The 27,605-nt window shown below is 53.6% G+C and overlaps 1 protein-coding gene across 1 annotated transcript in view; it reads right to left on the reverse strand.

Moving 5' to 3' along the window:
* Window positions 1–27,605, reverse strand: part of GCN1 (GCN1 activator of EIF2AK4) — a 54,450-nt gene that overhangs the window by 10,178 nt on the left and 16,667 nt on the right. Inside the window, exons 15-45 of the mRNA XM_027956611.2 lie at window positions 26,877–27,029; window positions 25,314–25,406; window positions 23,697–23,772; window positions 23,388–23,547; window positions 22,385–22,574; window positions 22,172–22,296; window positions 21,245–21,423; window positions 20,919–21,012; window positions 19,669–19,782; window positions 19,385–19,583; window positions 18,164–18,319; window positions 17,531–17,712; window positions 15,482–15,562; window positions 15,020–15,163; window positions 14,158–14,285; window positions 13,801–13,990; window positions 13,538–13,608; window positions 12,741–12,906; window positions 12,176–12,370; window positions 10,695–10,941; window positions 10,124–10,245; window positions 9,705–9,819; window positions 8,808–8,987; window positions 6,170–6,390; window positions 4,939–5,007; window positions 4,616–4,754; window positions 4,331–4,527; window positions 4,010–4,152; window positions 2,583–2,700; window positions 2,254–2,469; window positions 1,067–1,231 (exon numbers count right to left, since the gene is read on the reverse strand). Coding sequence (XP_027812412.1) covers window positions 1,067–1,231; window positions 2,254–2,469; window positions 2,583–2,700; window positions 4,010–4,152; window positions 4,331–4,527; window positions 4,616–4,754; window positions 4,939–5,007; window positions 6,170–6,390; window positions 8,808–8,987; window positions 9,705–9,819; window positions 10,124–10,245; window positions 10,695–10,941; window positions 12,176–12,370; window positions 12,741–12,906; window positions 13,538–13,608; window positions 13,801–13,990; window positions 14,158–14,285; window positions 15,020–15,163; window positions 15,482–15,562; window positions 17,531–17,712; window positions 18,164–18,319; window positions 19,385–19,583; window positions 19,669–19,782; window positions 20,919–21,012; window positions 21,245–21,423; window positions 22,172–22,296; window positions 22,385–22,574; window positions 23,388–23,547; window positions 23,697–23,772; window positions 25,314–25,406; window positions 26,877–27,029 — 4,628 coding nt within the window. The remainder of the gene's footprint in view (window positions 1–1,066; window positions 1,232–2,253; window positions 2,470–2,582; window positions 2,701–4,009; window positions 4,153–4,330; window positions 4,528–4,615; window positions 4,755–4,938; window positions 5,008–6,169; window positions 6,391–8,807; window positions 8,988–9,704; window positions 9,820–10,123; window positions 10,246–10,694; window positions 10,942–12,175; window positions 12,371–12,740; window positions 12,907–13,537; window positions 13,609–13,800; window positions 13,991–14,157; window positions 14,286–15,019; window positions 15,164–15,481; window positions 15,563–17,530; window positions 17,713–18,163; window positions 18,320–19,384; window positions 19,584–19,668; window positions 19,783–20,918; window positions 21,013–21,244; window positions 21,424–22,171; window positions 22,297–22,384; window positions 22,575–23,387; window positions 23,548–23,696; window positions 23,773–25,313; window positions 25,407–26,876; window positions 27,030–27,605) is intronic.

Consider the following 27,605-nt stretch of genomic DNA (forward strand, 5'->3'; position numbering starts at 1 on the left):
CCCACGGTGAGGCCCCAAGTGACCTGGCCTCCACTCCCCAGGCTCCTTTGCTCATCATCTTGGGAAACTCCAAGTCCTTTGTCAAGTCTCAACTCAAATACCTGCTCCCTTATGAAGTCTTTGGGTCTACAGTGGGGCCAACAACTGCTCTGTAACCAATTCCACCAAAGCAACGCCCCTCGATGACTCTAAGGACTGAATCTGAATATGGTGGCCATGGCATGGGCAGGGCCTCAGGCTTTGGGGCACTACCTACTTAATTTATCACAGTCCCATCTGATGGCAGAGTGTACCTTTGTTCTTTGAAAAACGCAACTATAAAAACCCCAAACGGCACACATGTACTGACCCATGCTGGAGAAGAATTAGATGAGGCTGTTCAGGCTGAGCAATTGGCCACATGCTCGCATCTCTGACCCGCTGTCCACTCATTGCTTTGGCGCTTTCATCCCAGCCTAGAGCTCTATGCCTATGCTCAACCTACTCCCCAGGTATGTCTGAAAGCTTAATTGGAAAAAGTAGGGTCGGTGAAAGACTCCAACCCCCTTGGCTGTTGCTATATGGAAACAATCTCACTGCTGGAGACAACGCGTTTCCACCCACTGGGTGCTCACTCTCATCTACTCCACGCCCTCCTGCTCCCCGCCACCCTCCACCTCTCACATACATGCACCTCCCTTCCCGGCTAAGCACATCACACACATGAACTGAACTGATGCACTGACACAAAAGGATTAATCTGAAGCCACCTCAGGAGTGCTGAGAGAAAGACCACCTCAATCTCCAAAAGCCACCCCAGGCCTCTAAATTGCTGAGGTCTTAGCCTATAAACTGGTGCGAAAGCTGAGAGGTGGGAAAGCTAAGAGGTGGGAAAGCTGAGAGGTGAGAAAGCCCAGGGTGCTGTGGCCCCATCAGCACCTCACTGCCCACATCACCCTCTGGAGTGAGGCTGGCGTGTCCCTGAGGGTGAAGTGTCGTTAATGGAACAGCTTCTCCGGGAGCCTTCACCCTCCGGCCCTCTGAGGGGGGTGGGCGGCAGGCCTTCAGGCCCTGAGGACATGCTCACCGCATCCCGGCTGGTGGACTTCATGATCTCGCTCAGCCCGATGCACACGCCCTGCCTCTCGTCGCTCTTGGGAGATCTCAGGCCTTCCTCCAGGATGGGAATGATCTCCGGCAGGATTTTCTCCCCTAACTTCCGGACGAGATCTCCCAGCGTCCTGGCTGCGATCTGCCGGGCAGAGCTCAAGTTAGGACGGACTCCCTGCAGACCCCGGGACACCCAGTGGGCCACTCCAGAATGAGGGCCCCAGGACCTCCCAGATGTTATCGGAGCCAGACTTAACTCTCCCCAATGCTCTATCCTGTGAGAAGCCCCCAGGGTGCTTGCAAGACACCACAAAATAAAATTCTCTCTGCATCACACACACCTACTCAGCCTAAAGAGTTGGCACCTCATGGATGAACAAGAAACTCAACACATATTGTCCAGTTGAAGGCTGATCTCCCTGGATTGAAAACTGTGGCCTGGAAGTCACTTAACCCTCATGCTCTTGCCCAGGAAAGGAGAGCTGGGTTTGTAATCACAACGTTCAGGGAAAAAGACGCATCTCCTCTGAGGCCATGTGCAAACCCTTGTTCAGAGCCAATTATGCAATGTTTGCCAGAGACGGGGGCTGGGAGTGGGCTGTCAGACGCGGTCATCGGCCCTGGGGCCCTCCTCCAGCTGCCCTGGCCTTTGCTCAGCCCCTGCTCTGGGCAAACTCCTTGCCCACCTCCAGGCTTGCGCGTGTCCAGTCCTGGTATCTCAACCACTGGTCCTTCGGTCCCGAACAATCTTTCATCACCTCCTCACCTGCTAATGCTCACTCACTGTTCATCTTCAAACATCATTTCTTCTGAGAAGCCTTCCCTGAGCCCCCAGTTGGCTGACCTGGTATACGCACTGGCAGTGCCATGCAGCACTTGTCATAGCTGCATTTCCTACTTGTTTGTGTGACTGTTTGACTAGTATCCGTTTCCTCTGCCAGACGGCAGCTCCACAAGGCTGCTTTTCTTCTCTACAAGGTCCTAGGTCCCCACTTAGCACATGGTAGATGCTTAAGAAATATTTCTTAAGTAAGTAAGTAAATGAAAGTTCCCCTGCTAGATGGTGGACCCCACTGCTCTCCCATTCTCTGCAGACCCAGCTTTCTGGCCTCTGAAAGGAGGCATCAGGGCTCTGTGGTCAGAAGCCAGGCCTGGGACACTTACTGTTCTCTTATCTGCGCATGTGCTGGCCAGGAAACCCAGCAGGAGCCCAAAAAGGGTGGGCAGGATCTCGCGCAAGGTACGGGGGGTGTTAGAGACCACAATCTTCCAGACGTGCAGGGAGGCCTGCCGCACCACCAGCTGGGTGTCCGAACGGCCCATGTACAGCCCCGCCAACACCCGGTTCCGCCGATCTACCCCCAGGGCAGTGATGATCGCCTGCAGTGGCAGAAGGGAGCCAAGAATGAGAGGTGGTGAAGCCCCCACGGTGTGAGTGCCAGGGAGTCTCCCCACCGGCAGCAGAGGGAGGAGGGTCAACTGGGGCTGTGCACCTTGTTGGACTGAGCGGTTCCGAAGTTGTCATCCTCTGAGGCAGTTTCTGTGGTCATCTTCCCAGTGACTCCTGAGATGTGGAACAGGAGATCGCCAAGGAGCTGAACAGAGCTGAACCTGAGGAGGAGGCCAAGAACAGAGTCACAAGGGCGCAGGAGGAAGTCTCGGCCAAGCACCAGCCAGGAAAAGAGACTGAAAGGAAACGAACCCCAAACACTGGTGGTGGTTCTCTTAGAACGGGAGAGGTCACAAATGATAGCCATTTCTCGACAGTCTCCCACATATGCTCCTTCCAAGTTTTGTACTAACGAACATTACTTTAATAATGGAAAAGAACAAGCTATTTTTAAAAGCAGATGCAAATATTTCTATAATAAAAGTTATTAAAGAGAGAGAAACACAGAGGGAAATATGAGCAGGGAATCCAGGAATGCAGATCATCAGGATGCGATGTAAGGAGAGGCCTAGGAAAAACTGTTTCTCTTTGAATGAAGGAGTATAAAACTAATGGTTGTATTCAAACTGAAAGTTCAATTAATACAAACAAATAGAAAGAAAGAGAGGGTAAACAAGCGCCCAGACTGTCGGCACCCAGGCAACTGCTCCGACACTCCGGTGACAGCCTTGTGCACACCAATCACCCTGTACACAGACACCCCTCCCACACACAGGGTGTGCAAAGTGGGCCCACACAGGACCCGGCCACGGCCCGCACCTCCCCACCCGCCAACAGAAGGCCGAGGAGCGTCCTGGGTCAGCAGAAGACGTCCTCACGCCATTCTTCGTAACAGCCGGGTCAAAGTTCGTGTTGTGGACGCACTATCTGACTTTTTCAAACCTACCTTTTCAAATGATAAGCGGTATCGCAACACACATCCTTCTAAATACATCTTTAAGCACTTGACTAAATATGTCCCTGAGACGAAATCCTAGAAGGAGAATCTCCAGCTGAGAAAGCATTCACATTTAAAATTTTGATACAAACTGAAGGACTGAAGAGAAAAAACATCTTAGAAGAGAATCGGAATTACAGACACTGCTCTAGGAAACTGGAGAGTTACCAAATGGTGAGAAATGAGGATCTGGAAAAGTTGAGAGCTTTTGGTAACATTGTGCTTTTCATTTCTCAGTGCGTGCGTGTGTGTGAGGTAAGTTACTCCAGCTGTGTCTGACTCTCTGCGATCCTATGGACCATAGCCCACCAGACTCCTCTGTCCGTGGGATGTCCCAGGCAAGAATACTAGAGTGTGGCCATTTCCTCCTCCAGGGGATCATCCTGACCCAGGGATCGAACTCATGTCGCTTACATCTCCTGCACTGGCAGGTGGGTTCTTTACCACTAGCGCCCCCTGGGAAGCCCTCATTTCTCAGTAAGTTCCCCAAACACAAAGCTATGGCCACTGGGTCTTTCCGCCTGACTTCTTACCTTATTCTCCAGAGGTCATCAAAGAGGCCTTGCTCCAGCTGGGGCAGCAGCAGGGCGATGGCCGTCTCAGCATACATGGAGATGACCCTCTGGCCCGCACGCAGGGCAGTATCACGCACAAACTCGTTCTCATCAGCAAGAGCCTGTGCACAGAGGGGGTTGTCAGCCAGACCTGCTGCTCCCTAGGCACCCAGACCCAAGAAAAAACAGGACTCCCTGCTACCCAGCTGCATCTGGGAGAGAGGCCGAGCCCCCCAGGAGAGAGCATGTGTCCTGGCCCCCACCCTAGGCCCTATCCTCAGTGGGGGCACCGGTGCCTACTTTGAGGATACAGGGGATGATGGGCCCCACATAAGGAGTGAATTTGTCCCCGAAGGTGATGGGCAGGTAGTTGAACATCATGATGTAGCCGTCTCGGACGTGGGGGGCAATGTCCACTTTGCTGGCTGTAGCCACAATTTCTGGCATCAGCTTCTCCAACTTCTCCACCCCCAAGCCGGCCATGACCTCGGCCAACCCTGCAGGAAAGGGACAGAGTGAGCCTACAGGACCTCAGGGCCCCCAGCGCGCCTCCCAGGTCTGGCCCTCGGGCCCACCCTGCCTCACCCTGAGCAGCGCCTGAACGATCCACAGAGCTCTGCTCGTAGGTCAGCGTCTCCATCAGCCACGGCAGCAAGTCCTCAAAGCACGACTCCCCCATGCCCTTGACCATGGCCCCGAGAGCCTTCGCAGACACCGTCCGCACCTGCCAGGGAAGCCAGAGCGGAGACGGCAGGGAGACGTGACCACACAGGAATGAGGAGCGGTCCCTAGGGCCTCTCGCCCCTCACCAGGCAGATGCAAGCACAGCTTCTGCGGCTCCTTAGCAATCAGTTGCCTGGGGCGGGGCTAAAACCATGAGCTCCCGCCCCCTTCCCTCTCAGACTCACCTCAGGCACAGGATCCAGGAGAGAGGCTTTCAGACCAGGCGTCACGCTTGGCAGGTAAGGAGCCAAGTCCTGCAAAGACAGAGGGAGCGACTCAGTGGAGGCCTGAGACCCGCTTTCTCCAGACCGGTTCCTGGGTAGATCTTGACCACCCCACTCTGCTGAATAGGAGCACTCACAGGGGTAAAGAACCCCCTCCATCCCCCTGGTTCCCTGAAGGCCCTGTGTGATTGCTCAGAAAAACTTCTGAGGGACCCCAGGCCCTCCTAGGGAGTACAGAGCCCCCAGCTGCCATTCAGAGCTTTTCCTCCTCCTGGGACCGAGGGCTGCCCAGCCTCAGGCATCCACAAGATTCTCTCAGCGTTTTCCTTTCAGAGTTGCATGATCTTTACCTTAAAAGGTTTATGTCTCTTGATACAGCACTCCACTTTCAGAAACAGTTTTAAATATAGAAAGAACCTTATGTTCACTGCAGTATCATTTAAAATAGCAAGAAACCTTGGACACTACGTGACCGACAATAGAATTATATAAGTTATGGTATATAAACTTGTTAGAATGTTACATAACTATTTAAGACTCAGTTTTATGAATAACTCGTTATAACTTGGACATACATTTATATTCAGAAATATCATTTTTAAACGTAATTTTAAAACATAATTGTCTAGGCTCCTGGAGGGCTATGGGTAAAATGTTTTGGTTTTCCAACTTCCAATTTCCCAAATTTCCTAGGATTGACCTAACTTTCCACTTTATCTCTTGTGCCTGTAGCCTCAGCAAGCAAATCAGAGCTGTGGTATTGAGAGCACACACATCAGCCTCTGGGAGTGAGTAAACAGCAGATCTCCCAAAGTAGGCTAATTTCCTGAGAGGCTCACAGAAACCAGTGCTTATGACAAGGAGACACTGCCAGCAATCAAAGCGGCAGCCGCTTTCCCAACACCCCTGAAAAGTCAAAGGCCAGGCTGGACCTTTCCTCCCCATCAGCAGGTAAAAGGAGCTCACGGGGATGGGCCTCATCTGGGGGTGGAGCTAATCAAGACTTGTGTGGCTGGGCTCTCCAAGATGTGCAGAGAGCTCAGACTTCCACCCTCCACCCCAGGTCCACTTCTGCCCTGATACCATCAGGAATCGAATGCCCACAGCTACCCCATGTCTACTGTCAGTAGGGACCACGGCCCTGAGCCAGCATCCACTGGTCTGTCCTGTGTGAGCCCCCACAGGCCCACACCTTCTGGTCTGTCAGCGAGTACATGTTGCCAATGATCTGGGCAGCCATCTTCCGAGTGTCCGTGGACCGGTCCTGGAAGGCTCTCTGGACGATAGGCATGATGAGGGCCAGGGACGGGGCATCGATGAAGTGGACAAACTTGGTGTCCAGCAAGGTCTGCAAGCACTTCTGGGTCTTCCGGGAGGGGTCTGTCAGGGCGTCCAGCAGGACCGGGGCGATGGCTGCGTGTCCGGACAAGAGAGAGGCAGCTAGGTACAAGTCTGTGGGGCAGCTGCCAGAGCCCCCAGCACTAGATGGGTCAGAAGAAAAGGAGGCCAGGGGCCCTCTCCTGAGAGCCCCACAAGTCACCAGCTGAAGAAGCCAGCCTGTCTGCCAAGAGCAATTCTATTCCTGCTCCCCAGGAGGAAGTGGTGTGGGGGGCGGCAGCTGTCACCCCCTTGCACTTAAGAGCTGTGGCTGATGGGGTACCTGCCTGCTAGCTTCAGTGGCCCTGAGCTGCAGCCCCGGCTAGGCCTCCAGAGGAGGCCACTTAGCAACATGGATCTTACTCTGGAAGCAGCAACGACCCAAAGTGGCTTTGTGAAAAAAACTGTTTGGAGATGACAAAGGCCCCCTGAACCAGTGGTGGGAGTGAGATACACAACACTCAGAGCAGCCGCCACAGATAAAATGACTCTCCGAAGTCAGCACTATCAGCCCAGTAGAAGGAATTTCAAGAGGGGTACCTGGCTGATCTTTCCCACAAGCCCAGGGAATTCACCACTAACAGGATACACTCCAGTCAAGAGTTTTGAGGGATATTTCCTGGCAGTCCAGTGGTCAAAACTCAGCACTGCGGGGGCCCGGGTTCAATCCCTGGTTACGGAACTAAGAACCAGCAAGCCATGCAGAGTGGTGCCCCGTCCCCACCCCCAATTTTTTTTAAATAGCCCAATTTAAAAATGGGCAAAGGATTTGAATAGTTTTCCAAAGAAGATATGCAAATGAAAAATAAGCACACGAAAAGATGTCCCACATCATTAGTCATTAGGGAAATGCAAACCAAATCCACAATGAGTGGTTAAGACTCCGTGCTTCCACTGCAGGGGGCACGAGTTCGATCCCTGGCGGAGGAAGTAAGATCCCACATGCTGTGTGGCATGGCCAAAACAAAACCACAGTGACATGCCACTTCATACCCACTAGGATTTCTGTAACCAAAAAGACAGACTGTAACAGTGTTGGCAATTGGAACACCTCTGTGTGTGTATATACGGCTACTGAGAATGTCAAGAAAGGTATAGTCGCCAGGCTAACAGTCTAGCAGTTCCCTAGAAGAGGTAAACAGTTACCATATGACCCAGTTATTCCATTCCTAGGTATCTAACCAAGAAACCCGAAATCATGTCTACAAAAACAAAAATCAAATAAAACCTTGAACACAAATGTTCATAGCAACATTAAAAACCAAAAAGTGGAAACAACGCAAACACCCATCAGTTGATGTATGGACACTCAAAACAGCACAGCCACACAATGAGATACGCTATTAGGCCATAAAAAGGGATGAAATACTGACAGATGCTACAGTGTGGATGAACCTTGAAAACAGAATGCTAGACACAAGCAGCTAGGCATGAAAGGCCACACAGTGTATGATGCTATTTCCATAATGTGTCCAGATATGCAAACTCAGAGACAGAAAATAGACTAGGGGTCATCAGGGACCAGAGGTAGAAGGGGAAATGAGGAGTGAAACCTAATAACGGGTGTGGGGTTCCTTTCTGGGGCGATGAAAGTGCCCCAGAACTAGACAGTGGTGATACATAATTTTGCAAAGATGCTAAAAACCACTAAGTTGTACATTTGTAAAAAGTGAATTTTATGCAAATTACACTGCAATTAAAAAAAAAAAAGAAAAAAGGGCCCAGGCTGGATTCCCAAAATGGAAAGCATTCAATTGATAAGAGATAACACTGTCCTGGGCCTTAGAAATCCCCAGGGCTGCTGGACATTGTAAAGAATGACAACAAAACCCACATCTACCTGTTCCTCCCGTAAAACCCCATCATTTTCTGATTAAAATCAAGTCTGGAAATACTCAGGCTGAAACGCACTGAATGGTCACCAATGCCCTAAGTTGAAGCTTAGCATTTGACAAGTAGGGTGCTGCAAGTCAACATAGCTGGCTGGGGTTTACTTCTAGAAATCAGTCTTTCCTAATCACTCAAGAAACAACCATGCCAAAGAGTAAGCTCCCTAACCTTCCCTCCATCACAGGTCTCCTGGAATAGAGCGTGAATAGAAAGTTCCCTGGAACCTAACCCCTCTGAAGGGTGCTGCTGCTGCGATCCAGAGCCTGTCATTCAGTTCTGTGGATCTCAAGGCTCCCTTAGAATCAAGCTGCCTCCAGGCCAACAACTCAGTTTCCCCACCTCTACGGTCAATGAGTGCTCCAGACCAACAGGAGAACAGACCACTTCCAAACTATTTTCCACTGATTATCGTAGGAAAAGGGCTTCCCCGAGTTTAAAGGTTATCTCAGGGCGACTGTCGCTGTCCTCAGAGGGCCTGTGCTGAATGAGTGCACGCTCCCTGCCGCGTCGAGGGGCGCAGGGAGGAGCAAGGCCCGCGCACTCGTGGGAGAGGCCTTACGTACCCAGGATCTCTGGGTTCCTGATGACAGAGCCGATCTGCCTGAGTGCCTGCTGCCCGGCCTTCTGCACTTTGACGTGGGAGTCGGTGAGCACCTCTGTGAGCTTGGGCACAATGTTGGGCAGGCAGGACGACAGCTGCTTGGGAGCACAGTAGGCCATAGCCCCGAGCAACTCCACCGACCCTGCAGACGGCAGACACACACCCGTGTGAAATCACGGGCCACAGGCTGGTAGTTCACCTGCCTGGGCAGAGGAGAAGCGGCCTGTTCCTCCCCAAGTGGGAGGGCACAGGGCCTGGCTCCAGCCAAGCGAGCAAGACACGCCTGAAGCCGGCTGAGCCAGGGGAGCCCGGGTGAGAGCCTGGGCAGTGGTGGGGACAAAGGCCAGACCCAGCCTAGAGCTGGCAGTGTCCCCAGGTCAGTTCACTGAGCTTCTCTGTCCTCAGTCCGCTCACCCACTGAGTAAGAGAATGAGTTTAAGATGTAGGGCAAAGCCTGAAGGACCAAGGGGAAGTCCTGACCAACACTGACCCTCCCCAAATCAGAGCAGCTCCATTTTACAAATTAGGATTCCAAATAAGATTATACTTTTAAAAAGAGGGCTTAATGGGGGAAGAGGTCTTAGAATCAGAGAGCTAGCCACAGACCAACTTTAGAGCTCTGGGATTTCCTGATTTAGGTCTGTGGCTCAAAGGCCTGTTTCTTGCACAAAAGTGAACCAACTATTATAGAAACAAGCTGCCTGATGAGAGCCCTAGCCTGGCCCCTGGGCGGGACGCTGAGGGCGGGGGGCGGGCGGGGGGCACACAGGACAAGAGTAGCATCTCTGCACCCCTGGGCCTGGGAGGGCGCTCTTCAGAACAGGAAGCTGAGACAGCGGCACCAAGGGAGCAGCCTCACCGGCTTTGGTTCTCCAGGATTCCTCCTCCAGGGCAGCCAGCAAGGAGGGGAGCACCAGCTTCACCCCGTGAGCACTTAGGTTGCTCATCACAGCCTTGGCACAGTCATCTGCAGCCTCGAGGGAGGAGAAAAGACGTTCAGGGGCTTTCTCCGGCACACCAGGGTCAAGGCCTAAGGCTGGACCATGTGCCCCACTGGTGATCATCACTCACCAGGCGTCTACCGTGTCAGACCCCGGGCCCCGGCCCACACAGCCAACTGACAGGAGGGACGCGCTTTCTCACCTCACCAGGCTTCAGTACCGCACTGGGAACCAGGGGTGTCCGCACTGGTATCTGGCACTCGAGTGGTGGGCTGAGGGGCTCCCACGGGGCAGGGCCCCCACACACACCCCTGCCCCGAGCAGCCTCAGGACTTACCTCCCGCACATACTGGTTCCCGTCCCCAAAGCACAGCAGCAGATGGGGCAGCACGTGGACCACATACGGCTCGAAGAGCTTCCCCAGCATGGTGCAGAGCATCTCGAAGGCAAAGAGGGCTCCTGGGGGTGGCAGGGCGAGGTGGGGCAGTGAGGCTGGGATCGGGACGTCCTCTGGGGATGGGGCAGCCACAGGACAAGCTCCTCGTCCCCTCCTCACCCTCTGGAAATGCTCAGGGCAGCTGGGGGGCTACAACGGCCGCTAAGGAGGGAGCAGCGCCCTCTGCCCACCCCGAGCAGAAGGGAGGCAAGAATGGGAAGCACCACCAGTGAGAAAGGCACCGTCTCCCTCGGCTGAAGGTGCTGTAGAGTCAGAAACAAAGATGTCCAGGCTGCACCGGCGTGGCCAGGATGGAACAGCTCACAGCCAGCCACCAACAGCTCACAGGTGCACACACCCCGACGCCAGCCTTCGGCAGAGGAGGAAATGCCAGTTCCCTCCTCAGGCAGCCAGCGCAGGGAGGGAGTGCTAACCGCCCACGATGGGCAGCGTCAAGCCTGGAGATACTCACCCTCCCGACGGCGGAAGTTCTTCTTGTCCTGGATGGCATCGGTCAGCGCAGCCATCATCTCCTGCTGCTTCAGCGACAGGATGCCCAGGCCCTTCACCAGGCCTGCCAGTCCATACGCAGCCCCTTTGCGCTCGGCGTACTTGTCTGACTCCAGCAGTTGCTGCATCAGCCTCTGGATCATACCCCCTGCGTCCTCCCTGATGGCGGGGACGAGGGGTGGCAAGCAGCTGGCCACGGACTCCTGGACCTGGGGGAGGCGCCTGCCCGTCAGTGCCAAGGCTCAACCATGGCCGGTGCCTGGCGGCCAACGCAGTCCCCAGGCCGGTTTCCGCCACTGCCCGTCAGCCCACAAGGAGCATCAGGAAGGCCGACAGGGGCCCACGATCACGTCTGTAGCATGTGCCCACAGGATGCATGCTACATCTGTGAGCCACAAAAGCATCAGCTGTTATGAGGCTGCTTCTGGTCTGAAGGGAGAACCAAGGCCTGGGAAGGTGGGGTGAAGGCTCAGGATGGTAAAACTTACTCACAAAGAAAGATCCCAAGAGAAGTGGGCTACGGTGCCTTCTTAGAAACAGCCCAAGTCTCTCAGTTCTCAAATTCATTAGAATGAAAGGGAAATGGGACTGGGACTTAGAGGACCAAGCCCAAATCGAGTTGTTCCAGAAGATGCTGTCAATCATCCCGACACAGTTCAGGATGCCCAACCAGGCCCAAGAGGTGGCCTGTGGCTAGGAGCCCTGGGCAGGATGCTTTGGAGGCCGGGTGCTCTGATAGCTTCAGTTCAGTTGGTCAGTCGTGTCCGACTCTTTGCGACCCCATGAATTGCAGCACGCCAAGCCTCCCTGTCCGTCACCAACTCCCAGAGTTCACCCAGACTCACGTCCATCAAGTCAGTGATGCCATCCAGCCATCTCATCCTCTGTCGTCCCCTTCTCCTCCTGCCCCAATCCCTCCCAGCATCAGATAGCTTATTCAACCACAATTCTGTCAACCTATGGTTTTCAACTGTGCCTTTGAGGAGAACACTCTGGATGGCTCAAAATGAAGTGAACAAAACGCAAGTCACAGAAAATACACGTAATGTGTTCTTCAAGAAAGAGGGAAAAAAAATCCTTTGCCCTGCGGCCTGAAAACTGCATTAAAAGGCCCCCAAAACATACAACACACACAGAGAGAATGTCACGGAAAGCCTAACATACCAAGGACGATATTTTCCCCCTAATCTTTGTATCTCCAGAACCAAGTTTATACAAAGTGCAAAAAATAACTATTAAAAAGTATTGGAAAAAATGCACATACTTAAGAGATCTAGAACATAGTAACAAGCTGACTCTCCACTAGGGCATTCCTAACTCTGAATAAACTAGGCAGTCCCCTGAAAGAAGGGCAGAGAGCACAGCCATCCGGATTTGACACCCGACTCCGTTTGCAGCTTCCACCGCCCACCCAAACAGGGCCCAGGTGGTCGGGGGACATACCTGCTGGGAGGGGGTGGAAAGGGCAGCGATGAGCTTGGCGACAATCGGCTTCACTTTGGGGTCACTCTTGTCCAGGTGCTTGGCTAGAGAACCCATGAGGACCACCACGCTCTGGCGCACAGCATCGTAGCTGGCGTCGTTGGGCGCGTCCTTCAGGAATTCCTCGAACACCGGCAGCAGTGAGTTGACGTTCTCCTGAAAGCCCGGGGCACCCAGAGCCTCACGTCAGCCCAGGGACCGTACCTGGGGACAACGGGCTCTGCCCAAGCCTGGCTGCGGGACAGGCATCCTGACCAGTCAGCCAGCCATGCCAGCGGGCTTCCCGGCTTTCTGGCAGAACTGCAGCAGACTTACATCAATTTAATACCCTTTTGGGGTCTTTCTGACCCCAAAGAAATACAAACAGAATCTGCTGGGGGGCCAGCACCCGGCCAGGATGTCCAGCACTGGGCCTTGCTGTGGCATCATGGTACAGCCTGCTGCCTGTCCCGACCCAGCCTTCTTCCCGCTCCTCAGGTGGCTGAGACCTTGTCCCCCATCTCCTCGCCTGGCTGAGATCTCCTACCTTCCCATGTGTGTTGAGCGTTGCAAGAGCTGCATCCAACATGCACTTCCGGACATCTGGGTTTCGGTCATTGAGGGCGTCCGGGACAAAGAACTGAAAGAGTGGCTTCACCTGAGAGCTGTCCAAACACTGGGAAAGCTTGTTCAGGGCCAAAGCCAAGCCACACCTGGGAAAGCAGGGGGAACGTGTCAGTGGAGTCAGAGGCCTCCCGGCTGGGGACCTCTATCCTGGCATGTCACGAGGAGAGCGAGCCTGCCAACAGCACACGCTGCTCCAGGGCAGAGCACAGCACGAAGCCTGGAGCCCTGTGCTCGCCCCCAGCTCTGCCCGTGGGTCTGGAACCGCCCACTTGTAAGAGAGCCCTGCCATCTGCCCAGAGGTTACCCCGCAGGGTGACTGCGAGCAGGGGAGCACTCTGCCTGTTTCCCTCTGTGTGAGCGCACTGCCTAGCCTTCTCCCACCAGGCAGGAGGAGACGGAGGGGAAGGAAGCAGAGGTGACGACATCGGAAGCGGCTGTATTCTACAAAAGCCTAGTACGGTGAATCTTTCAGCCACAGCCGTGAGGAGGTACCTGGGGAACTCTAAGAAAACAGTCCCCAGAGGAAAGGAGAAACATGAACAGAGTCGCCCAGCTGACCAGGAAGAGCCGGAAGTGGACCTCAGGCCTCTGACTCAGAGGGAAGTCTTGTCTTTTCCTACCCCTGCTGACCCATCACCCTCTGCTGCCTCCTCGTGGCATGCAGCTTCCACCTAGTCACACATCCAGAAGCGCTGAGTGCTGCAACAGCTGTCGTACCTGGCTTCCCACTGGTCTGGAGGAGATTCGGAGATAACTCGTCCCAGAGCATCCAGCACCGGGGGCGGCCGCTGCAACAAACAGGTGATCGATGCACTGCAGGGCTCTCTCCGGGCCCATGGGCCAGCCAGTCACCCGGGTGAAGCGGGATCAGGCACTAGCGACCCTGAGCCACAGGGTGGCTCCTGTCTGGATTAGGTTGGAGGCTGATCAGGGTCCAACCCACCCTTGCACGCCCAGACTACAGTGCCCGGACGACTCACATAGAGCTTCTCCTGGTAGATCTCCATGAGCCTGCCCATGACCTCGGCCGCCTGCCGCTGGTAACGGGCCACCGCCTGGGAGAGGGCTTCCGCCCCGGCCTGCCTCACAGCTGCCTCGTGATAGATGACGTCATCGATGAGCAAGGAGCAGAGGTCTGGCTGCAGATCTAGGCCCATGGTCGACCAGAGCCTACAACAGACCAAAGGCAGCTGGTCGGACAAGGACCGGCAGCACAGGCCCTGCCAAAGCCAACGCCCCAGCCCTCGATCCCTCTGTAGGCTCAGCACGCTGGGTCCAGTTATTCCACAAGAAGAAAGAGAACAAAGCAGGACAGGCAGCCTTCTGACGGTGCTCACCTCTCGGCCAGCTTCCGGATCTCCTCCTCCTTGTCGAACTTGACCACCCAGAGCCTGCGCAGAAGGTTCAGGCCATTCTTCTCATCGGTGTCAGGCGCCGGCAACACCATGTGGAGTTCCAACAGGCCCTGAGAGGCATGGGATCACACCGCATGAGGCAGGACCTTTGGGAGGACACTCTGACCTGCCCTCCCCCTGCCCCCCATGAGGGCTGCACCATCCAAGATGAAGCCAACAGCCACTCGTGGTTCTCCACAGAAAATCAATTAAAACGAACTCTTAACTTCTTCAGCTGCACCAGCTACATTCCAAGTGCTCAGGAGCCACTCAATGGCTGGTGGCTGCCCTGCTGGACGACACAGTTAAACAGTCCCATCCCGGCAGACAGCTCCGCTGGACAGCAGCGCTGGTTAGGGAGCGCCATGAGGCAGACCAACTCATTAGCTGCTCTGTCTCTTCAAAGAGCTTTTCTTTTGTGAGATGATGGCATGCAGCGGTGAAATTTTTTTTAAGTAAACTTTAAAAATTTAACTGTTAACATTCAAGATCAACAAAAATCTCTAAAAAAGGATGTTCCCTCTGTTTTAAGAAATATTTGCGGCACTGCCATTGTGTTTCCCAGTGCATTTTAGAAGTTAGGTGATGTCGTCAAAGGCAAAGGAAAAAACCAGTGATATGACTGCTTCATTGTTCCAATTCCCAGAATGACCCCAAGCCACCCTCTGCGACCTTGCTCTTTGCCTCCAGCACAGCCTGGTGCACATGCGCAGCACCTCCCATCAGGGCAGCTCAAAGAGCAGGGCTGAGGGATGAGGTGGGGGGGCAGGGGGCGAGGCAGCCCTGCAAGGGCATGGGCACGCACCCGGAGTGCAGTGTCCCGCACGTTGGCACAGGGGGACAGCAGGGCGCAGAGCAGCACGTCCACCTCCTCCTGCTCTGCAAAGGCACAGCCATCCTCGCCACTGCTGCTGGCACACAGGGTGGTCAAGGCCTCTGAAGCTAGAACCTGAGGGAGACATCCAGCCGCTGGGCTCAGTTCAACAAATCGTTTCCTACTACGAGGCCAGGCAGGGGAGCTGGGAATGGGCTTCAGGGGGGATCTGAACTAAGAACACCTACCCCACCCACCCCTACTAGGCCTCAGACCCCAGCGCCAGGCCAAGGCAGTGGCAGGATCCAAGCAAAACCGCTCATGAACTGAGAACAGTCTGGCTGGCTCTCATGAGTACCGCTGTGCCCAAGGCTAGAACTGAGGGCTGGGAGAGGCAATCAGAACCTGAGGGCGGGGTTGTGAATGGTAGAAGCCAGCAGGGAACCAGATCACCTGAAGTCGGGGAGAGCCCGTCCCGATCACCCAGGTTAGAAGGCGCAGCATGGCCACACGAGGCAGCAACTCCGGGCCGTTCTACAGGAGAAAGCACATGAGGCAGGACGAAGGTCCACGGAAGGTCTGTAACCAAGCCCGGAGGCACATGAGTCCCTCTCACCCACAGGGGAACATTCTGGGTCTTCCTGCTGACCATGCTGGAGGGACCCTGTCAAGTCCACAGCTCAATCCACAGGAGCCAACCCCAGTCAGCCGTGATCTCCAGGGACCAACAATAACTATTCTTACCCTTGGATGAAACACAGACTTTTGAAATACAGGTGGCTCATGAACACACATGAGCCACCTGTGGCTTCCTTTGTGGCTCAGACGGTAAAGCGTCTGCCTACAATGCGGGAGACCCAGGTTCGATACCTGGGTCGGGAAGTTCCCCTGGAGAAGGAAATGGCAGCCCACTCCAGTATTCTTGCCTGAAAAATCCCATGGACAGAGGAGCCCAGTAGGCTACAGTCCATGGGATCGCAGAGTCGGACACGACTGAGCGACTTCACTTCACTTCATGAATACACAAAGAGATACTGAACTTTACAAGTAAGTAAAGAAATGCAAAATAAAACAAGACTCCATTCTTCCACCTGTCATTGGCAAGCTAAACACTACGTGAGGTTGTACGAGGTTTGGAGAAAAGGGAACGCTTAGCGAGGGTATAGCTCAGAACATGCCACGTGACCTAACAATTCCACGCCCAAGAATCTGTCCTGTGAGAATGTTCACATGGTGTGTGAGGCAGCAAATGAACACGGGGACACACCACAGCTGTGTTCAAAACACGGAAAGGTTTGTGGCCTTAAAATGTCAATCAGCAAGTAAAAAGCTGACTAAAACATGGTGCGCCACGGAACAGAGCCCATAAGATGAGATCCACAGGATGTGGGCCACACGGGTCCTGACGCTGGAGGAGGCCGAGAGAAGACATTCCCGTGGAAGCAGTGGTACAATCCATTTTTTGCATGACTGCATTTGTGGGTGTGAGCTTTATGTGTGCTTAAATAAAAAAAAGTCCATGAGGATATAGACCAAACTGTTATTAATAGTTACCTCTGAGGAGGGGCATTTCTCTTTTTGCTTCTGTATTGTTGGAATTTTTTTAAACTACGTAAGCATTACTTTCAAATTTTTAGAACATAATCTACTAAAACTGGGCTTCCCTAGTAGCTCAACTGGTAAAGAATCCGCCTGCAATGCAGGAGACCCTATTTCAATTCCTGGTTGGGAAGTTCCCCTGGAGAAGGGATAGGCTATCCACTCCAGCACTCTTGGACTTCCCTGGTGGCTCAGCTGGTAAAGAATCCACCTGCAATGTGGGAGACCTGGGTTCAATCTCTGGGTTGGGAAGATCTCCTAGAGAATAAAACAGCTACCCACTCCAGTTTTCTGGCCTGGAGAATTCCATGGACTTTATAGTCCATGGGGTAGAAAAGAGTCGGACATGACTGAGTGACTTTCACTTTTAATCTATTAAAAAAGAAAACTCCTCGAGACTTCCCTGGTGGTCCCTTAGGACTTCACGTTCCAATGAAAAGGGTGGGGATTCTAACCCTGGTCACAGAGCTAAGATCCCACATGCCTCGTGGCCAAAATCCCAAAACATAAAACAGAAGCAATATTGTAACAAATTCAATAAAGACTTTATAGATGGTCCACACCCAAAAAGTCTTAAAAAAAAAAATCCTGACTGAATGAGCTCCAGTCTCAAAAGCAAGTGAAAAGGATAGTAAACAGCACTGTCTTCTTAAGAACAACATACAATAAGTTAGAGCCCTTCAACTCCTTTGGCTCAGAAACTATCAGATGCAGGAGACCCATAGCTTCTGTGAGGCCTTGAGAGCCTCTCTCAATAGAACATGTGGGGTCTCCCCACCAATGGCCGCTGCTGTAGGACCCCCTCCCCAGAACTGTTCATGGGTCAATAAGTGTCAGAAGCCCCTGCCCCACCCCACCCCCAACCCCACTCAAGCCAAGGGGGGGCCGAGCTCCCCGCCCTACCTCGTCCACACGCCCGGGTGGGTTGCTGGGGGAGGCCCGCAGCTGGGCATGGACGATAAGGATCTGAAGAATCTGGGCCATCCTTTCCTCCTCCTCCTCGCTGTGGTGGGGCATCTCAGTCAGCACCATCTTCAGAAATGGGAAAACCAAGGAGAAGGCTGGTGCGGACAGGGGTGCAGCATCTGTGAGAGCAAGAAGCAGACCAACTCTGCAAGCGGGCCAGGCCCCGAGCTTGGCTGCTGCAGCGTCCATCCTCAGGGCGAGTGGGCGGGGAGACAGCCCTTTCTGACACCCTGAAGCCAGCAGCATCACAAGAGAGACAAGAGACGGCAGTCCAGTTCTAAAGCCAATGCCGCTCCTACCCCAGACAGCACCTGGTTCCACAATGTGAGCGTTAAAACAGACAAGTAAATTCCAACAGCAAAAACTAAACCCTCAAGGGTGGGGGGTGGGTCACAGTGACTGGACTCAAAAGTCATCCATCTAGTTCAAGGGGTGAGGTGAGGAAATCAAGGCCAGCAAGGAGAGAGACCAGCAGAAGCCACGGCCTCAGGAAGCCCGGGGGATGGGAGTCAAGCCCCTGCACAGTTCACACCGCCTCACGCCCTCTGTCCACCCTATCCTGTCCCTTACCTGGCTCACCCTTGCCCGCCCTGCTGGTGATGGTGTGACTGTGCAGCAGGGTCACCGCCCTCTTCACGGCCACTGACAGCTCTTCCTGGCACCACGACTTGTCCAGGGCACATTCCGGCTTCAGTAGGCGCAGAGTCACATGGCTCACCAAAGTGCCTGTGTCCAAGAGAAGGGACCCACAGGGGATGACCCACGCAAAGACACACATTCTGGCTCAGGTGTGAACCAGGGACCCATGTTCCCCTGAGTTAACAGTAATCAGCTCTGCTCTGCCCATCTCCTCAACCTAGTTTCTCATTTTAACTCCGTGCCACCCCGAAAGGGTGGGCAAGCTGGCAAGGGGGTATCCTTCTGACAGTAAAGAAGCAGAAGTACGCGGCGAGGCGGCATGAGCCACACAAGGTTACTCAGCTGGGAGTGAAGCTCTAGCCATAGGGCGCTCCCACCCTCCATGCAGCAGCCCAGCCAGCCGGGTAACATTTCCAATAGGTTCTGCGTGCACGGCCTGACTCCAGCCTCACCCATGGGAATGCATCCTTAAGGCTCAAAGGTGTCATACAATCCACAGAGCAAGGTTACCACAATTCCCAGCCACCTCACAAGGTTCTTTGCGGCCAAAGAGAAAGCTTCTGAAGGCCACAGAGAACTCTGGTCATCCACATCTGGCTACTCAGGAGCTCTGGGCTCCACGGATAAGCCACGTGGCACCAACTATCCCACTGCCACTGAATTTAGAACTGCTACAGAAAGATCACGGGCTTCCCATGTGGCCCAGTGGTAAAGAACCTGCCTGCCAATGCAAGAGACATAAGAGATGAGGGTTCGATCCCTGGGTCAGGAAGATCCACTGAAGTAGGAAATGGCAACTCACTCCAGCATCCTTTCCTGAGACACCCCATGGACAGAGGAGCCCAGAAGGCTACAGTCCATGGGGTCGCAAAGAACTGGATATGACTGAGTGACGCAGCACACACACACAGATCACTGACTAGCATCTAAAATTTGGTCCTCGAGTGAAGCCACAGTAGACATAAGAATGGAGAGAGGAGATGGCACCACGTGCTCCCCGGGATGTGCAGCTTGGGCTGCCTAAGGCTGCACCCACGGGAATACAGGTCAGTAGCTGAGGTCACTGCATGTCTCCCCCGAGCACTCAGGGCACCCCTGTCCACCCCACTCCTGCCCCGGGGCCATGCCCACAGCCAGCCAATGAGAACTAACCCAAAGCCTTGAGCCTCGGGGGCATGACACAGGCAGCCAAGGACAGGAAAGGGGTCTTGATCCTGGGAGCAGCCAGGGGAGACTTCAGCAAGGGCAGGAAAGAGTCGACCAGGACCGGGATGTACTGGGTCAGGCCGGACGGGTTCTTGGCCAGGATGGTGTCCAGCAGCCCCAGCGCCGCCTCCAGCTCACCATCCAGCTGTAAGCAAAGTCAGCCCAGAGGGCCTGTCAGCAGGGCCCACCCTGACAGTAAGTGAGGCGGGGGCGCTGGGGTAGCCGCTCACCTCCTGCAGCCGCCTCCGGATCTGTGCCTCCTTGTCCAGCTGGGCCTGCAGCATCTCCTTCTGTTTGCTGGTCAGCTGCACCTCCTCTTTTATGCCTTTCTTCTTCTTTATCTCCTGAAGGGACAAGCACAGAAATTCCGTCTCCAGGGCACAGACCTGCCTCCCTCCCACCACCAGGCAAGGTGAGCTCAGAGCCACCGTCAGCTCCAAGTCAGCTGTGAGTCTGTGATCTGGACCCTAAACCTGCCGGCTGGCCTCCCCCACCTCCCACAAGCCCAAGGCCGCCTGGTTTCTACAGAACAGAGAGCAGTAGAGCAGCCATTTCTTGCCAGATTCTCTACAAGCAAAACACAAAGAGTCTTTACGTGTTAAGAGAAATGGAAAGTTCCTCCAAGTGTTAAAGAGGGTATTCTGGAAACCACATAGCTTCAGAATTCTAGCCTAAGCCTCTCCCACCTCTGACCAGCCTGCCCTACACTCTCCTCCAGTGTAAGCTAAAGCCTGGCAGAGGCTGAGAGCATTTGTTCATCTGATATTTACTGAGCACCTAGGAGGTGCCAGATGCTTGGGAGACTGTGGGAACAAGACCAAGTCTCTGCCCTTACAGAGCTCGCCATCTTAGTGGGGGTGGCTACACAACGAACAGGGAGCAGATATATAAACAAGGTGGTTCAGACCATGACCGGTGTCGTGAAAGGAATAAATACGATGCATAACAAACGAGAACGGGGAGGCTCGGCTCTGGGGAGCGTGGGCAGAGGGGTCACCTCTCTGCAGAAGGGACATGTGGGCAGAGATATAGAAGACAAGAAGAACTCAGCCTATAAAGAGTGAAGAAGAAAATGAAAAGACTGAGGGAGAAGCACAGGCCGAGACAAGAGCCCTGTGTGCTGTGCTTCCACCAGAACCAGCCCCGTCACCACTGAACACAGCCATGAACCCCGATGCCCCAGAGGCTACACTGTGCCAAGGCCCGTGCCCACTGTAGGAGGACAGACGGGTCCTGGCCATCCAGGAGTGGGGTGTGGGGATGGGCATGGAGTCAAGTTACACCATTTAGCAGAGAAAATACATGAACTACTGACAGCAGAAAGAAAATCTCTTTTCCTGGAGTTCCGGGTGGAGAAAGCTACTGAGAAAGAGCAGATCAAGAAGGTGACAGGAGGACCCGGGCTGAGCGGGGAGGTCAGGGGTATATGCCACAGGTCAGGGTGACCCAGTGGACTGGCCTGAGGCCTCCGCATACCCACCTCCTTCAGCTCCAACTCGATGATCTGCTCCTTGAAGGAGTAAGCTTTGTTCTCTCGCTTCATGTTGGCCTTTTTTATGCTGTCCTGCTGGGCACTGAAACACCAGAGCGGGTGATCAACCAGGTTCCATCCGGCCACGAGGCCCTTTAGCTTCCCACCAGCCACAAGACCCCTGCTACCTCTTAAGTCACAGGCACCAGGCAAGCACTGGGTCCTCCACACACTCTCGTATCCAGGACCGAAGGCTGTGTGTGGACCACAGCCAGCACTCCCCCAACAGACAGACAGACTGTATCACTTACTGAGCCTTCGAGCAGGCGGCTCACCTCTGGATGATGGACTTGTCATACAATTCCCCTGCAGGGGTCTGCATGATAGCAAACTCCTCCCGCGTCACCTGGCACAGCGCTGGGTTCTGCACGGAGGCGGTGATGGTGCTGATGAGCTGCGGGAGGACCCGGTCTGGGGACAGGATCGAGAGGGAGCCCATGGCGTTCATGGAAGACTGTCAGACAAACAGACACGGTCAGTGCCTGCCACGGCTGGCATGGGAGAGAGGGCCTGCCATGTCTCACGCCCCGGGCAGCAGGCTCCCCTTCTTGCCACTGCCTGTTCTTTCTGAACCCTGCCGCTGGAGTGGACGGCTACAGGGTGTGCCTGCCTTCTCAGCATGCCGCACCCGGACATGGGGGACACATTTCTCTCCCACTCTTGATCTCTGTGTTTCAGGTAGAGCTTCCCCCCACCCTCGCTAGAGATGGGCATGTGACCCAGACCGGAAGGATGGGCCCTGGGATAAGCAGAGGACCTGAGTCAGGTCAACCCAGGCGGTAAGGGCCCCTGCCAGCTGGAATGGTTGGAAAATGCCAGCTTTTCCCACGGGAGCTAACAGGGGATGAGACGTAAGCCTAGAACAGCTATCCTGCTACTGAAAAGCAGAGACTGATAACAGAGCCCATGCTGCAGAAAGCAGCAGTGAGGCACAGAGGAGGAAGGGAGATGGACAGAGGGCAAGAAACATTCCACTTATGAGGTCTTGAGGACATCTGAGTCCCTGTCCTGCCACATCCAGGGGCTTACCAGTTAGATGCAGCAACCAGCAAGCTCCCTGCTAATCTCAAACTAGTTGGCGCTCTCTGTCACTTGCAACCCAACGGTCCAAACCACTTCTCATCACCCCGTCTTCTGTTTCTCTGAATCTTCCCGGTCTGCCCTCTGACCTGAGGCCAGAGCCAGCTCACAGGCCCAACTACCTGGTTCAGGGGGCTCTGTGTGGTGATCCTGGGGATGATCTGGTCCAAGTGCCTAGTAATGAAGGCTTCTGGATCGATCTTCATCCTGGCGAGAAGTGCTGGCCAGAGGCCAGACTGCACAGCCACTGAAAGGAAGGGGAGCTCTTTGAGGCCTTCTGCCCACCTGCTCTTCCGACAGAGTCCCTGCCCCACCCACCCACCTGGGCCACAGACCTAAGGATGGGTGGTGAGAGATGATCAGCATCTCCTGTGCCAGCTGTTCCATGCCAGTGACGCCGCCCTCCAGCCCTGGCACCCCAGAGATGACGCACAGAGCCTCCTGCAGAACCCGCGGGGGCACATAGGCCTTGCCCACCTCAGTCACCTCCCCAGTGTCGGTCACCAGAGCCTCGAAGGGCAGCACCTGCGGGGAGACAACGCATGAGCCCCAATGATCAGAGCCCCACGCCGGCCTGGTCCCCGGGAGATGAAGACGCAGGGAACGCGGCTGCCTGTCATTCATGCGATTCTCTGGGGCCCCTGCTGGCGTGGAGACCAATGCTCAGAGCCCTGCGCTGGGATCCACAGGCTGTGAGATGGGCCTGGAAGGAAGCACCTAGGGTCCTGAGCCTCAAAGAGTCCACAGGGGGAAAAAAGGCAACAGAATCCGATGCAGGGGGAACGAACCTGAGACTGCAAGTCTGTCACCAGCCCACATCCCTAAGGCAGCTCAGGGAGGGAGGGAAGCAGTGAAATGGGACACAAAGAGCGCTGAAACCAGGAGCCAGGCCCCAGTCCTGCCACCACCCGCTGATGGGAGATGCTGAGCAAGTCATTTCAGCTGCCAGAACCATGAGCAACTCCCGTAAAACAAGCGCAGTACGCCTGTTGGCCTCTTAAAGGCATTATGAGACAAAGACAGAGAGAAGGGTAGAAAAATGTTTAAAAAATTTTTAAGTGCTTTAAAAACGAAGTGTTTTTCCATTACTCAAGAATAGAAAGGTTGACTTATGTGTGATAAGACATGGGAAAAGAGAACGGTGTCTGCAAAGGAAAAGGAATGGTGTGAAACACGGTGGTCCCTGAGCTGTGAGGCAGGGCAGGAGACCCTGGCATCACACGGAGCCCGCGTAAGTGAGGACAGCCAGGGAGCACCCCAGGTGAGATCCCACAGCGCAGGCAGGGGCAGCTCGGGGGTCTGTGAGCCCCAGTTCTGGGGCCCGGAAGAGGCTCTGACCTTGTGAGAACTGAGGACGGTCTTCAGCTCCTCCAGCAGTCCGTACGCCAGCTTGAAGCCCCCGAGAGAGGACAGCAGCTTCCGGGCCGTTTGCTGGGCCTGCCTGCGCACGTGCCAGGGGCGGCTCAGGAGCACGGCCGCCAGGGCCCGGTGGTACTGCCTGCAGCAGAGGGACAGGGCGCGCTGGGGACAGCCGGGCGCGGCTCTCCGCAGCCAGCCTCCCGCCCCTCACACACCGCTGCGGCTCAGGATCCTGCCAGGGAATGGGGTCGTCTGGCCTGAGGGGGAAGGTGAACAAGCCCCACGTACTGAACTTTGCTGCCTGTGAGTCGGTGCGGATGGTCAAGAAACAGTCTCTCTGTCAGGTGCAGCACGGTACACAGGGCTGGTGAGGGGAAAGAAACAGCGCAAGTGCTTTTAAAATAGAGAATGTGGCTGCAGCCAAACTGCCCTGAACGCACCCGGTCTCGTCTACAACAGAGGAGACGGGGACTTCCCTGGTGGTCCAGAGGCTGAGACTCCGTGCTCCCAATGCAGGGGGCCCAGGTTCCATCCCTGGTCAGGGAACTAGATCCCACATGCCACAACTAAGGCCCAGGGCAGCCAAATACACAAAGAAATTAAATAGAGAAAATATCCAGAAAGAACGGGAAAAGTTGGAAATCAAAATGTAAGCGTAAAATTACACTTTCACTTGAATTTTCTTTTTTTTAAACTTTTTACTTTATATTGGAGTATAGTTGATTTAACAATGCTGAGTTAATTTCAGATGTATAGCCAAGTGACTCAGTTATACATATATGTTATCTACTGAATTTGCTTTTCTGCTAAAAGCAAGTTATGCTTTTAGCATACGCACACATGTATTTTGGAACCAGCAAAAATATACACTTTTAATTAAAACAGTGAGATCCTATGGTATAGCACATGGAATTATATTCAATAAACTATAGTGGAAAAGAATATAAAAAGGAACGTGTATATATATGTATAACTGAATCATTCTGCTGTACAGTAAAAATTAACACACGAATATATTAATAAATTCAACTATACTTCCATTATTTAATTCGTATGCAGTTCTAAGGAATAAGAGCACTCACATACTGATGTGAAATGATTTCCAAATCTAGACAGCACAATGCATATAGCATGTATATTACCTTTTATATAAAAAGGCAGAGAACTAACACATAAGGATATTTATTGGTATAAAAATAAAATATCGACAATACACAGCAAGGGGATAAAACCGGTTTTCCATGGCTAGGGACACTGGGCAGAGATCAAAGCAACGGTGTAAGTTTCAGCGTAGCCCCTCTTGGGGCTTTTATTTTTGTATTATATGAATACATTTCCTGTTCAAAGACTAGCTAAATGTGTTTTAAACTTCAGGAAGTGACTACCAGTTGTAGCTCATTAACAGAATGTTGTGATGTGCAAGTCAAAAGACTTTTCAAGTCACCAATTAGCCACAGGTACTTCTAAGGCAACCTAGAATTTTAAACATACACTTAAAGATCAATAGTTCCTTTTCTGCCAAGATAGAAACCAGTAGTTTTTCTGTCTCCCAGTGGGGGAGTAGAGCCAGCCACACCTCACTAGAGCTTCTCAGCTGCCGCTGAACATAAAGCCCCTGAGACAACACCAATTACCTGATCAGCTGTAATTACAGCTAATGTCACAGCTCTACAGCTATTAGCGCTCTGTCTCCACAAACCTCCCCCTCCACTCCCACCTCCCAGCCTTCCAGGCCCCACAGGAATAACGTCATTCTCAGGAAAGCTGAGCTACTGGTCAGACCGCTCTGCTCCAGGTCTCTGCCAAGCTGACTGGTCAAAACAATAGGCAGTCCGGGAAGGGTCATCTCTGAAGACCCACCAGAGAGACTCAGCCCCAAATTCAACTTCAACTAGGCAGACTCACCATCCTCTGAAGCCATGAGCAGGAATTTCTCGGAAGTGAAAACCTGCTTCTTCTCATCCAAAATGAGCTGCCAGAAACCACTCAGTTTGGCCTCTGCAAGAGACAAAAGGTCACTCCACCACACAGCCCACCGCCTCCCCCAGGGCTGGCCCCGCCACGCTGCAGCTGCCAGGGCTGGGTCCTCTGGCAGAGCCACCTCGGCAGGGAGGGGTCACTCCCAGGCTCACTGTCCTCCCATGCCGAGAACTAACTAGTTCTTCTGGTAGTATCACCTCTTATGGAAACCTCTGGTGCTTCTCCACTGCCTGCAGGAGCCCAGACGACCTGCCTCCCATCTCGGATTCCCACCTGCTCCAGGTGCCAGGCGGAGCTCCTTCAGGGCCTCACGTGGTGCCTTCCCTTGCCCTTCCCTGGTCTGAACTCACACTGGGCCATTCCCTTCCAGTCAGTGAAACTCCTTCTAGTCCTCAGGGCCCTAGTTCAAATGCTCCCTCCTTCAGGAAGCCCTTCCTGGCCCCTAACTCCGAAACTAAAAGCAATCCACCTGCTCTTATGCTATGTTTTGCCTTTAACGGCAGATAATGTTTGCATATCCCTTCTCCCATTACAGTAAAGGCAGCTTAAAACTTGCTGAAGCAGGGTCATGTTCACTTCTGCCTCCCCCCACGGAGAAGTAGCTGAGTGCTTTGGCCTATACTCAGGTGTCAAGCAATAATATGTGAAAAGAGCTGAATCTCGTCTCTAACCACAGAAGTATGTCCAGCTACGTCCGCACAGGGTAGGAGTTAGACTAAACAAGCATGGAATACCCTGTAGCCACAAAAACAGGAAAGCTCTTTTTGTTGCAGATTTAGAATCTTTTCCCAGATGTGTTCAGTATATAAAATGGCATGTATAGCATGTTGTTGTTCAGTTGCTAAGTCGTGTCCAACTCTTTTGCAACCCCATGGACTGTAACCTACCAGGCTCCTCTGCCCATGGGATTTCCCAGGCAGGAATACTAGAGTGGGTTGCCATTTCCTACCCTGGAGGATCTTCCCAACCCAGGGATCAAACCCGAGTTTCCTGCATTGGCAGGCGGACTCTGCCACTGAGCCAGCAGGAAAGCCCATGTATAGTACATTACCCAGGGTGTTTGGGCAATTACACATTAGCCATCTCTGGACACGAAACTGGTAATGTCCTCCAAGGAGAGAAACTGAGTGGCTGGAAGGCAGGCTGGCTAAACTCAGGGGACACTGTTCATGTTACACCCTAAAACTGTATAACCAATCAAAAACGAAGTCCCACTGAACACCTGCAGGGATGAGCCTCAGGGTCGCACTGAGCGGTGGGAGGGCAGCAGGGGGCGCTGTCACTGTCTTCCTCCGCTCTGTTACTCCAGTGCTCAGGGACGGGAGCTTGTGGATAAAATCCATCCGGGCAGGTGCCAAGTGGCCCTGTGACTGCTCAGGGGGTAAGTGGCCAAGCTGACACAGCCAAATCCTGAACATCTGGCCCTCCTCCCAGGGACTCTGGAAGAAGCCCTTGTCCGCAGCCTCCTGGACACCGCTAGACTCTTACCAGCCTGTGAGTCGGCCACTGAGAGCTTCGTGAGCAGCAAGGCAGCGGCGACCCCTTCGGTGACAACGGGAACCTGAGTGCCTTGGGAGGCCGCCTTCTCCACTGTCTGGATGAGCAAGGGCAGCAAGTCCAGGGCCTGCAGCAGTGTATCACCTGTGGAGACAGGACCGGCGCCTGTCCATCACTCGGGGTGGGGGGAGGGGGGGCAAGATTACCTGAGAAAGGACATTCACCCCTGTCTGAACCGGCTAATGATTACCTTTTAAATACCTCGAAGGAGTGGAATACAATCTAGGGCTTAAATCAAACTCTACAACCTTACGGATAGAGCTAGAAGGGTCCTTACTAACCCAAGAGTCTGGCTATTCATTTGATGGATAAAGAAACAGAGGGGTGAAGTGAGTTGCCCATGGCCACACAGCTGGTTGGGAGAAGAGAACCAGGGCAAAACCTCAGGTCCACCAATTTCTTTCTGGGGCGGTTTCCCCACATCAGACAACCTCCAGACCCAAAGCCCCCAACCAGAACCAATCTGCTGACCTATGAACTAAAGTCTTTTTTAAAAAAAAAGGTAAAAACCTACCAAAACCTGTAACTAAACTCATAAATTACCAAACTGGTATATCAGAATATTTCACACACTAAAAAGCATTTCATTTGGACAATGCCACGTTTTTGAATCCAAGAAATGTGTATTTTAAAGGTTTATGTTTGCTTTTAAAGTCTGGA

Source organism: Ovis aries, chromosome 17 (assembly GCF_016772045.2).
Source record: "Ovis aries strain OAR_USU_Benz2616 breed Rambouillet chromosome 17, ARS-UI_Ramb_v3.0, whole genome shotgun sequence".
Classification (NCBI taxonomy): domain Eukaryota; kingdom Metazoa; phylum Chordata; class Mammalia; order Artiodactyla; family Bovidae; genus Ovis; species Ovis aries.